This window comes from Oncorhynchus gorbuscha, linkage group LG23, assembly GCF_021184085.1.
Source record: "Oncorhynchus gorbuscha isolate QuinsamMale2020 ecotype Even-year linkage group LG23, OgorEven_v1.0, whole genome shotgun sequence".
Taxonomy (NCBI): domain Eukaryota; kingdom Metazoa; phylum Chordata; class Actinopteri; order Salmoniformes; family Salmonidae; genus Oncorhynchus; species Oncorhynchus gorbuscha.
Genome location: NC_060195.1, coordinates 24,452,134 through 24,464,595, shown reverse-complemented (window position 1 = coordinate 24,464,595; position 12,462 = coordinate 24,452,134). Strand labels below are relative to the sequence as shown.

Genomic DNA, 12,462 nt, shown 5'->3' with positions numbered 1-12,462 from the left:
CCATAGTCCCTTTGCCCAAGGAAGCGAAGGTAACCTGCCTAAATGATTACTGCCCCGTAGCACTCACGTCGGTAGCCATGAAGTGCTTTGAAAGGCTGGTCATGGCTCACATCAACAGCATCCTCCTGGATACCCTAGACCCACTCCAATTCACATACCGCCCCAACAGATCCACAGATGACGCAATCGCAATATCACTCCACACTGCCCTTTCCCACCTGGACAAAAGGAACACCTATGTGAGAATACTATTAATTGACTACAGCTCAGCGTTCAACACCATAGTGCCCACAAAGCTCATCAGTAAGCTAAGGACCCTGGGACTAAACACCTCCCTCTGCAACTGGATCATGGACTTCCTGACGGGCAGCCCCCAGGTGGTAAGGGTAGGCAACAACACGTCTGCCACGCTGATCCTCAACACTGGGGCTCCTCAGGGGTGTGTACTTAGTCCCCTTCTGTACTCCGTGTTCACCCACGACTGCGTGGCCAAACACGACTCACATTTACATTTACATTTAAGTCATTTACTCCAAAACCATCATTAAGTTTGCTGACGACACAACAGTGGTAGGCCTGTTCACCGACAACGATGAGGCAGCCTATAGGGAGGAGGTCAGAGAACTGGCAGTGTGGTGCTAGGACAACAACCTCTCCCTCAATGTAAGCAAGACAAAGGAGCTGATTGTGGACTACCAGAAAAAGCAGGCTGAACAGGCCCCCATTAACATCAATGGGGCTGTAGTGTAGCGAGAGTTTGAAAAGCTTTGGTGTCCACATCACCAACAAACTATCATGGTCCAAACACACCAAGACAGTCTTGAAGAGGGCACGACAAAACCTTTTCCCCCTCAGGAGATTGAAAAGGTTTGGCATGGGTCCCCAGATCCTCAAAAGGTTCTACAGCTGCACCATCGAGAGCATTCTGACCGGTTGCATCACTGCCTGGTATGGCAACTGCTCGGCATCTTACCGTAAGGAGCTACAGAGGGTAGTGCGTACGGCCCAGTACATCACTGGGGCCAAGCTTCCTGCCATCCAGGGGTTATATAATAGGAGGTGTCAGAAAAAAGCCCATAAAATTGTCAGAGACTCCAGTCACCCAAGTCATAGACTGTTTTGTCTGCTACTGCACGGCAAGCGGTACCGGACCAAAAGGCTCCTTAACAGCTTCTACCCCCAAGCCATAAGACTGCTGAACAATTAATCACATGGCCACCGGACTATTTACATTGACACCTCCCTCAATTTGTTTTGTACACTGATGCTACGCACTGTTTATAATTTATGCATAGTCACTTCACCCCTACCTACATGTACAAATGACCTCAACTAACCTGTACCCCCACAAACTGACTCGGTACTGGTACCCCCTATATATAGCCTCGTTATTGTTATTTTATTGTGAACTATACTGTTGGTTAAGGGCTTGTAAGTAAGCATTTTACAGTAAGGTCTACAGTTGTTGTATTCGGTGCATGTGACAAACAACGTTTGATTTGATTTGATAATAGAGCTACAGAAATTGGAAGCTACTAAGCCTATACTGTGGGGGACAAATTCAAATGACTCCTAAAGTATTCACACTAGTACCTTGCAGTAGGAAGAAAATCTCATCTCATATTCATCTTCTCCATTTGGATTTTCATTTGCATCCTAAATGGGAGCTCTCTAGCTAGGCTTCAAAGACATTTCAAGTTGTACTCTGTAATTAGCTGCCGCTCTCCTCTCTCTCCATTGTCATCCATAGGTGAGTGGTGGGGGAAAAGCCACAGGAGCCAGTAATGATGAGCCAGTCAAGATTGCCTTAATGCTGGTGAGCTTTGAACCCGTGACACATGGTGAAACAATAGCGTATGACAGGGAGAGGCAGAGAAGGTCATAGTCACAATCAGACTAATGCAGGGTTATTTAGGATAAACCAGTTAGCAGCTAAGGCACTGCTGCTGTAGAGAGGCAAAGAAAATAATTTACTCTACCATGAACACAGTTCATTTTCAAATAATAACTACTTTAAGATGTACTGTATGTCTATGGCCAAAAATAACCAGTGAATTGCCTAAAATGGACTGCTACTTTTCTCGTTGTGTGACTACAGTACAGTAGGATGCTTTCACATTACATTTACATTTACATTTAAGTCATTTACAAACCCCAAATGCCAGGTCAGCCAGCTACATGGATGGACAACTCATTGAAGACATGAAGACAGTTTTTTTTGTCATCTGTCATAATAAACATTGAGTTAGAGGAACATAAATACGGATGTCAACTTGAGGAGAAAAGCTGACAGCCTCAATTGCCTACAGAAAAAACAGTTGCACATCAGTGGAATTACAGACTCCAGGTACATGTCCCAGCTCTCTGTGTCCTATAAATATGTTTTACATTGAAAAACTGTCCATTGTAATGTGAAGAGGTCTGCCACCAAGACGATTTACAGTATAGATTCTATTATTTTAGATAATTATTTGTCTTGCCAGGTTGGAAAATGAATTCCTGACATAGACAGGAAGTAAAAATTGACAAGGGGAAATTACATCCATCAAGTGAGCCTGAGGAGGAGGGGAGGAGGAGGAGGAGGAGGAGGAGGAGGAGGAGGAGGAGGAGGAGGAGATGGCTCCGAACTGCAGGCTGGAGCCAAGGGGAGGGGTTACGATGGAAGGTGATGTTCCCTGAGTTTATTTGTGAGAGCTCAAACATGTGGGAGATGAGATGCAAGGAAAGCAGAAGCGGCACGCATTAGTTCAATCTGCTCGGTTAATGTACTGTCTTTTCGACAAAAGGCACAGCCAACCAACGCTGAGTGCTCAGGTTACAGATGAAATAAACGGGCGCAGGAGAAGCAACCATATGTTGTCTGAAGTCACAGCCGCAATGCACTTTTCTGAATGATTCTTTCATCGTTGCCTCCCTGGTGTTTACCACTGTGGTTGAGGAGGGAGCTCTTCATTGTGACGATGAGGCCTAACAGGCCAGATGTATAATTCCAGTCAGCTGCTGCAACAGATCCCCATTTGCACAACGCCACCTATAATATTTGAGTCTGAAAATAAGTTAGAATAAAGTAGTAACCAGGATGTGTCATAAAGCCACTGGTGGGACGGACTGAACATATGTAATATAACAACCCAATGTCAAGAAACCCTCTTACCTTTTCAAGAAAAGCCACTGAAAAATTGAAATATAGTCTGCTACAATGGTACATAAAGGCATCACCATGAAATACACACACACAGTGTGTCGGTACAAAGGGGCTGTAAACCAGTACTGAGGTCTCTAGCTGCTGGTCGTCAGCCCTCACAGCTACTAAGCCCAACAGAGAATCACAATCCATTGTAAAATCCTGTGTAGATCTCAGCACCTGCTTTAATAATAATAGCTTGACCTGGCTGCTGCACACTGGCCGAGTTTACCAGGAAGCAGTATAGCAATTTCAGCCATGACAGCCGAGAGGAGGGAAAAAGTCAACGTCAGAGCTATAGCCCACCAAATATTTTGTGCTGATGTGAAATTTCAGTCCTTGCATTTGATAGTTTGTTTAGGATTTTCTTGAGAAATGTGAATGAATAGCTTTTAGTGGACATGTTGCTTTACAGAGGTATAAAACGGGGGAGCAGGGGTTACAGCCATTTTGATATAAATCTAGAAATGAGTTACACTCCGGCGCAGAAAAAAACAATCTTAACAGAGGAAAATAAATATGTTATGGGCCCTCTTGTTATGGAGCTGTAGAAGTGGGGAGGGTTATGTCCCCTCCTATTATGGAGCTAGAGAAGCAGGGAGGGTTATGGCCCCTTCCTGTTATGGAGTTGGAGAAGTGGGGAGGGTTATGGCCCCTCCTGTTATGGAGCTGGAGAAGCAGGGAGGGTTATGGCCCCTCCTGTTATGGAGCTGGAGAAGTGGGGAGGGTTATGGCCCCTCCTGTTATGGAGTTGGAGAAGTGGGGAGGGTTATGGCCCCTCCTGTTATGGAGTTGGAGAAGTGGGGAGGGTTATGGTCCCCTCCTGTTATGGAGCTGGAGAAGTGGGGAGGGTTATGGCCCCCCCCTGTTATGGAGCTGGAGAAGTGGGGAGGGTTATGGCCCCTCCTGTTATGGAGCTGGAGAAGTGGGGAGGGTTATGGCCCCTCCTGTTATGGAGCTGGAGAAGTGGGGAGGGTTATGGCCCCCTCCTGTTATGGAGCTGGAGAAGTGGGGAGGGTTAAGGTTATGGAGCTGGAGAAGTGGGGAGGGTTATGGCCCTCCTGTTATGGAGCTGGAGAAGTGGGGGTTAGGGTTATGGCCCCCTCCTGTTATGGAGCTGGAGAAGTGGGGAGGGTTTATGGTCCCTCCTGTTATGGAGCTGGAGAAGTGGGGAGGGTTTTGGCCCCCTCCTGTTATGGAGCTGGAGAAGTGGGGAGGGTTATGTCCCCCTCCTGTTATGGAGCTAGAGAAGTGGGGAGGGTTTATGGTCCCTCCTGTTATGGAGCTGGAGAAGTGGGGAGGGTTTATGGTCCCTCCTGTTATGGAGCTGGAGAAGTGGGGAGGGTTTATGGTCCCCTCCTGTTATGGAGCTGGAGAAGTGGGGAGGGTTTATGGTCCCTCCTGTTATGGAGCTGGAGAAGTGGGGAGGGTTTATGGTCCCTACTGTTATGGAGCTGGAGAAGTGGGGAGGGTTATGGCCCCTCCTGTTATGGAGCTGGAGAAGTGGGGAGGGTTATGGCCCCCTACTGTTATGGAGCTGGAGAAGTGGGGAGGGTTTATGGTCCCTACTGTTATGGAGCTGGAGAAGTGGGGAAGGTTATGGCCCCTCCTGTTATGGAGCTGGAGAAGTGGGGAGGGTTATGGCCCCCTCCTGTTATGGAGCTGGAGAAGTGGGGAGGGTTTATGGTCCCTCCTGTTATGGAGCTGGAGAAGTGGGGAGGGTTTTGGCCCCCTCCTGTTATGGAGCTGGAGAAGTGGGGAGGGTTATGTCCCCCTCCTGTTATGGAGCTAGAGAAGTGGGGAGGGTTTATGGTCCCTCCTGTTATGGAGCTGGAGAAGTGGGGAGGGTTTATGGTCCCTCCTGTTATGGAGCTGGAGAAGTGGGGAGGGTTTATGGTCCCCTCCTGTTATGGAGCTGGAGAAGTGGGGAGGGTTTATGGTCCCTCCTGTTATGGAGCTGGAGAAGTGGGGAGGGTTATGGCCCCTCCTGTTATGGAGCTGGAGAAGTGGGGAGGGTTTATGGTCCCTCCTGTTATGGAGCTGGAGAAGTGGGGAGGGTTTATGGTCCCTCCTGTTATGGAGCTGGAGAAGTGGGGAGGGTTTATGGTCCCTCCTGTTATGGAGCTGGAGAAGTGGGGAGGGTTTATGGTCCCTCCTGTTATGGAGCTGGAGAAGTGGGGAGGGTTTATGGTCCCTCCTGTTATGGAGCTGGAGAAGTGGGAAAGGTTATGGCCCCTCGTGTTATGGAGCTGAAGAAGTGGGGAGGGTTTATGGTCCCTCCTGTTATGGAGCTGGAGAAGTGGGGAGGGTTATGTCCCCCTCCTGTTATGGAGCTGGAGAAGTGGGGAGGGTTATGTCCCCCTCCTGTTATGGAGTTGGAGAAGTGGGGAAGGTTATGGTCCCTCCTGTTATGGAGCTTGGAGAAGTGGGGAGGGTTTATGGTCCCTCCTGTTATGGAGCTGGAGAAGTGGGGAGGGTTTATGGTCCCTCCTGTTATGGAGCTGGAGAAGTGGGAAAGGTTATGGCCCCTCGTGTTATGGAGCTGAAGAAGTGGGGAGGGTTTATGGTCCCTCCTGTTATGGAGCTGGAGAAGTGGGGAGGGTTATGTCCCCCTCCTGTTATGGAGCTGGAGAAGTGGGGAGGGTTATGTCCCCCTCCTGTTATGGAGTTGGAGAAGTGGGGAGGGTTATGGCCCCTCCTGTTATGGAGCTGGAGAAGTGGGGAAGGTTATGGCCCCTCCTGTTATGGAGCTGGAGAAGTGGGGAGGGTTCTGGCCCCTCCTGTTATGGAGCTGGAGAAGTGGGGAGGGTTATGGTCCCTCCTTTTATGGAGCCGGAGAAGTGGGGAGGGTTATGGTCCCTCCTGTTATGCAGCTGGAGAAGAGGGTTATGTCCCATCCTGTTATGGAGCTAGAGAAGTGGGGGGGGGGGTTATGGTCCCCTCCTGTTATGGAGCTGGAGAAGTGGGGAGGGTTATAGCCCCTCCTGTTATGGAGCTGGAGGAGCAGTTTATCAACGCACAGCTTGTAGGCCCTTTTAAATAAATTGACTTGACCACAGAGGTCCGTCCAGACCACAAAAGGGATTTACATTTATTTGCCATGTCAAACACGTAAACCCCCTGTAAGGTATATTTATTTTGTTTTCCCGGTCTCTCGAATTTGAATATGGCTCATGCACATTATTATACAGCACATGTCTTACTTATGCAGAGGGACTAATGAGTTAAAAAATACCACTGTGTATTGTGTGTAGGAATCTTACACACACACACACACACACACACACACACACACACACACACACACACACACACACACACACACACACACACACACACACACACACACACACACACACACACACACACACACACACACACACACATACTGTATAGTATATACATACATACATACATACATACATACATACATACATACATACATACATACATACATACATACATACATACATACATACATACATACATACATACATACATACATACATACATACATACATACATACATACATACATACATACATACATACATACATACATACATACATACATACATACATACATACATACATACATACATACATACATACATACATACATATACAAGTCTCTGCTAGGTAAAGCCCCGCCTTATCTGACCATAGCAGCACCCACCCGTAGCACGCGCTCCAGCAGGTATATCTCACTGGTCACCCCCCAAAGCCAATTCTTCCTTTGGCCGCCTCACCTTCCAGTTCTCTGCTGCCAATGACTGGAACGAACTACAAAAATCACTAAAGCTGGAGACTCTTACCTCCCTCACTAGCTTTAAGCACCAGCTGTCAGAGCAGCTCACAGATCACTGCACCTGTACATAGCTCATCTGTAAATAGTCCATCCAATCTACCTCATCCCCATGCTGTATTTATTTATTTATCTTGCTCCTTTGCACTCCAGTATCTCTACTTGCACATTCATCTTCTGCACATTCTACCATTCCAGTGTTTAATTGCTATATTCTAATTACTTCGCCACCATGGCCTATTTATTGCCTTACCTCTCTTATCCTACCTCATTTGCACATGCTGTATATAGATTTTTCTACTGTATTATTGATTGTATGTTTGTCTATTCCACTGTGTAACTTTGTGTTGTTGTATGTGTCGAACTGCTTTGCTTTATCTTGGCCAGGTCTCAGTTGTAAATGAGAACTTGTTCTCAACTAGCCTACCTGGTTAAATAAAGGTAACTGAAAAAAGAAAAGCAATAAAGTAAAATAAAAAAATTGACTACAGCTCAGAGTTCAACACCATAGTGCCCTCATAGCTCATCACTAAGCTAAGGACCCTGGGACTAAACATCCTGGACTTCCTGACGGGCCGCCCCCAGATGGTAAGGGTAGGTAACATCATATCCTCCACGCTGATCCTCAACACGGGGACCCCTCAGGGTGCGTGCTCATTCCTCTCCTGTACTCCCTGTTCATTCATGACTGCATGGCCAGGCACGACTCCAACACCATCATTAAGTTTGCTGATGACATAACAGTGGTAGGCCTGATCACGGACAACGATGAGACAGTCTATAGGGAGGAGGTCAGAGACCTGACCGTGTGGTGCCAGGACAAATTCAAATCAAACTTTTTTGCCACATGCGCTTAATATAACAAGTGTAGACTTACAAGCCCTTAACCAACAGTGCAGTTCAACCTCTCCCTCAACGTGATCAAGAAAAAGGAGATGATTGTGGACTACAGGAAAAGGAGGACCGAGCACGTCCCCATTCTCATCGATGGGGCTGTAGTGGAGCAGGTGGAGAGCTTCAAGTTCCTTGGCGTCCACATCACCAACAAACTAACATGGTCCAAGCACACCAAGACAGTCACGAAGAGTGCATGACAAAACATATTCCCCCTCAGGAGACTGAAAAGACATGGCATGGGTCCTCAGATCCTCAAAAGGTTTTACAGCTGCACCATCGAGAGCATCCGGATGGGTTGCATCACTGCCCGGTATGGCAACTGCCCGGCCTCTGACCGCAAGGCACTACAGAGGGTAGTGTGCACGGCCCAGTACATCACCGGGGCCAAGCGTCCTGCCATCCAGGTCCTCTATACCAGGCGGTGTCAGAAGAAGGCCCTAAAAATTGTCAAAGACTCCAGCTACAGCATGGCGAGCCAAGTCTAGGTCCAAGAGGCTCCTGAATAGCTTCTACCCCCAAGCCATAAGACTTCTGAACAGCTAATCTTGTTTCTCATGGTCTGAGAGTCTTTATGTGCCTTTTGGCAAACTCCAAGCGGGCTGTCATGTGCCTTTTACTGAGGAGTAGCTTCCGTCTGCACCACTCTACGATAAAGGCCTGATTGGTGGAGTGCTGCAGAGATTGTAGTCCTTCTGGAAGGTTCTCCCATCTCCACAGAGGAACTCTGGAGCTCTGTCAGAGTGACCATTGGGTTCTTGACCACCGCCCTTCTCCCCCAATTTAATATAATAATAATAATATATAATAATATATGCCATTTAGCAGACGCTTTTATCCAAAGCGACTTACAGTCATGTGTGCATACATTCTACGTATGGGTGGTCCCGGGGATCGAACCCACTACCCTGGCATTACAAGCGCCATGCTCTACCAACTCTACCAATGCTCTACCAATTTCTCAGTTTGGCTAGGCGGCCTGCTCTAGGAAGGGTCTTGGTGATTCCAAACATCTTCCATTTAAGAATGATGGAGGCCACTGTGTTCTTGGGGACCTTCAAACCTTCAATGTTTTGATACCCTTCCCCAGATCTGTGCTTTGATATAATTCTGTCTCGGAGCTCTATGGACAATTCCTTCGACCTCAAGGCTTGGTTATTGCTGTCAACTGTGGGACCTTATATAGACAGGTGTGTGCCTTTCCAAATCATGTCCAATCAATTGAATTTACCACAGGTGGACTCCAAGGTGGACTCATCCCTAGGATGATCAACGGAAACAGCATGCACCTCAGCACAGTTTCGAGTCTCATAGCAAAGTTTCTGAAAAGCTCAGGGCGGCAGCGTAGCCTAGTGGTTAGAGTGTTGGACTAGTAACCGGAAGGTTGCGAGTTCAAGCCCCCGAGCTGACAAGGTACAAATCTGTCGTTCTGCCCCTGAACAGGCAGTTAACCCACTGTTCCCAGGCCGTCATTGAAAATAAGAATGTGTTCTTAACTGACTTGCCTGGTTAAATAAAGGTAAAATAAATAAGGTATTTATGGTTTTTTTTTGCCAAAAAAAATCTAAAAACCTGTTTTGGCTTCATGTGTAGATTGCTGAGGATTTTTATTTATTTAATCCATTTTAGAATAAGACTGTAACGTAACAAAATGTTGAAAAAGTCAAAGGGTATACATTTCTCAAATAGATGAATACTATGAAAGACGCTTTGATCCGTATACATATAAAATAGTAGTTGTAAGTAAGAACAATGTATCTTGATCAGGGTGCTAAAGCAGGAGACAAGGAGCTCCTTAGTAGGAAGTCAAGGGAAGAACAGAAAGATGTCAGAGAGACAAGGAGCCCTTAGTAGGAAGTCAAGGGAGAGAGACAGAAAGATGTCAGAGAGACAAGGAGCCCCCGGGGAGTTAGTAGGAAGTCAAGGGAGAGAGACAGAAAGATGTCAGAGAGACAGGGGAGTTAGTAGGAAGTCAAGAAGTCAAGGAGAGAGACAGAAAGATGTCAGAGAGACAAAAGGGGGAGTTAGTAGGAAGTCAAGGGAGAGAGACAGAAAGATGTCAGAGAGACAAGTAGGAAGTCAAGGGAGAGAGACAGAAGAATGTCAGAGAGACAAGGGAGTTAGTAGGAAGTCAAGGGAGAGAGAAAGATGTCAGAAAGATGTCAGAGAGACAAAAGATGTCAGAGAGACAAGGAGCCCGGGAGTTAGTAGGAAGTCAAGGGAGTTAGTAGGAAGTCAAGGGAGAGAGACAGAAAGATGTCAGAGAGACAAGGAGCCCGGGGAGTTAGTAGGAAGTCAAGGGAGAGAGACAGAAAGATGTCAGAGAGACAAGGAGCCCCGGGGAGTTAGTAGGAAGTCAAGGGAGAGAGACAGAAAGATGTCAGAGAGACAATGAGCCCCGGGGAGTTAGTAGGAAGTCAAGGGAGAGAGACAGAAGAATGTCAGAGAGACAAGGAGCCCCGGGGAGTTAGTAGGAAGTCAAGGGAGAGAGACAGAAAGATGTCAGAGAGACAAGGAGCCCGGGGAGTTAGTAGGAAGTCAAGGGAGAGAGACAGAAAGATGTCAGAGAGAAAAGGAGCCCCGGGGAGTTAGTAGGAAGTCAAGGGAGAGAGACAGAAGAACGTCAGAGAGACAGAAAGATGTCAGAGAGACAAGGAGCCTACGTCAAGGGTCAGTCAAGGGAGAGAGACAGAAAGGGGAGCATCTGGCCGAAAGAGAGTCTTGGTTTACTCAACACAACACTAGTGACGAAGTCAAGGAGAGAGACAGAAAGATGTCCAAGGAGCCCCGCTAGGAAGTCAGCCACTGGATGGAGTGGAGAGACAAGGAGCCCCGGGAGTTAGAGGAAGCCCTGATGCTCTTTCAACATCTGGGAGTCAGGCATGAATGTGAGCTTTGTCTGACTGAACATAACATATTGGCAGGTTATGTATTGGCCTACTAGCAAACATAACAGATTTATGTCCATAGAAACAGATTTGACACTGTATTACACTGTGTACAACGATGTTAAATTATTTGCTATGTTACGGTCAATAGGAAAATCGAAAGCCATTCCAATTATGATTTCTATGTTGATACTAACCCTCTTTGTACATGCCCAAAGGCATTTTCATTTGAGCTCACCAACAGAAGAGGTCTGGAACTAAAGAGGCCTCGAACAGAAGAGGCCTCGAACAGAAGAGGCCTCGAACAGAAGAGGTCTAGAACAGAAGAGGTCTAGAACAGAAGAGGTCTCGAACAGAAGAGGTCTAGAACAGAAGAGGTCTAGAACAGAAGAGGTCTAGAACAGAAGAGGTCTCGAACAGAAGAGGTCTCGAACAGAAGAGGTCTAGAACAGAAGAGGCCTCGAACAGAAGAGGTCTAGAACAGAAGAGGTCTAGAACAGAAGAGGTCTCGAACAGAAGAGGTCTAGAACAGAAGAGGCCTCGAACAGAAGAGGCCTCGAACAGAAGAGGCCTCGAACAGAAGAGTTCTCGAACTAAAGAGGTCTGGAACTAAAGAGGTCTGGAACTAAAGAGGTCTGGAACTAAAGAGGTCTCGAACAGAAGAGGTCTCGAACAGAAGAGGTCTAGAACAGAAGAGGTCTAGAACAGAAGAGGTCTCGAACAGAAGAGGTCTAGAACAGAAGAGGCCTCGAACAGAAGAGGTCTAGAACAGAAGAGGTCTCGAACAGAAGAGGTCTCGAACAGAAGAGGTCTAGAACAGAAGAGGTCTAGAACAGAAGAGGTCTCGAACAGAAGAGGTCTAGAACAGAAGAGGTCTCGAACAGAAGAGGTCTAGAACAGAAGAGGTCTCGAACAGAAGAGGTCTCGAACAGAAGAGGTCTAGAACAGAAGAGGTCTCGAACAGAAGATGTCTAGAACTGAAGAGTTCTCGAACTAAAGAGGTCTAGAACAGAAGAGGTCTAGAACATAAGAGGTCTCGAACAGAAGAGGTTTAGAACAGAGGAGGTCTAGAACAAAAGAGGTCTCCAAAAGAAGAGGTCTAGAACAAAAGAGGTCTAGAACAAAAGAGGTCTAGAACATAAGAGCTCTACAACAGAGGAGGTCTCCAACAGAGAAGATCTAGAACATAAGAGGTCTCCAACAGAGGAGATCTAGAACATAAGAGGTCTCCAACAGAGGAGGTCTCCAACAGAGGAGATCTAGAACATAAGAGGTCTCCAACAGAGGAGATCTAGAACATAAGAGGTCTCCAACAGAGGAGATCTAGAACATAAGAGGTCTCCAACAGAGGAGATCTAGAACATAAGAGGTCTCCAACAGAGGAGGTCTCCAACAGAGGAGATCTAGAACATAAGAGGTCTCCAACAGAGGAGGTCTCCAACAGAGGAGATCTAGAACATAAGAGGTCTCCAACAGAGGAGGTCTCCAACAGAGGAGATCTAGAACATAAGAGGTCTCCAACAGAGGAGGTCTCCAACAGAGGAGATCTAGAACATAAGAGGTCTCCAACAGAGGAGGTCTCCAACAGAGGAGATCTAGAACATAAGAGGTCTCCAACAGAGGAGGTCTCCAACAGAAGAGGTCTCCAACAGAGGAGATCTAGAACATAAGAGGTCTCCAACAGAGGAGGTC

The 12,462-nt window shown here is 47.1% G+C and overlaps 1 protein-coding gene across 1 annotated transcript in view; it reads right to left on the bottom strand.

Moving 5' to 3' along the window:
• The window catches only part of LOC124010643 (X-linked interleukin-1 receptor accessory protein-like 2), a 193,180-nt gene extending 190,227 nt beyond the window's left edge, over positions 1-2,953 (bottom strand). The window contains exon 1 of the mRNA XM_046323314.1: positions 2,926-2,953. Coding sequence (XP_046179270.1) covers positions 2,926-2,953 — 28 coding nt within the window. The remainder of the gene's footprint in view (positions 1-2,925) is intronic.
• Positions 2,954-12,462: the final 9,509 nt, after the last annotated feature.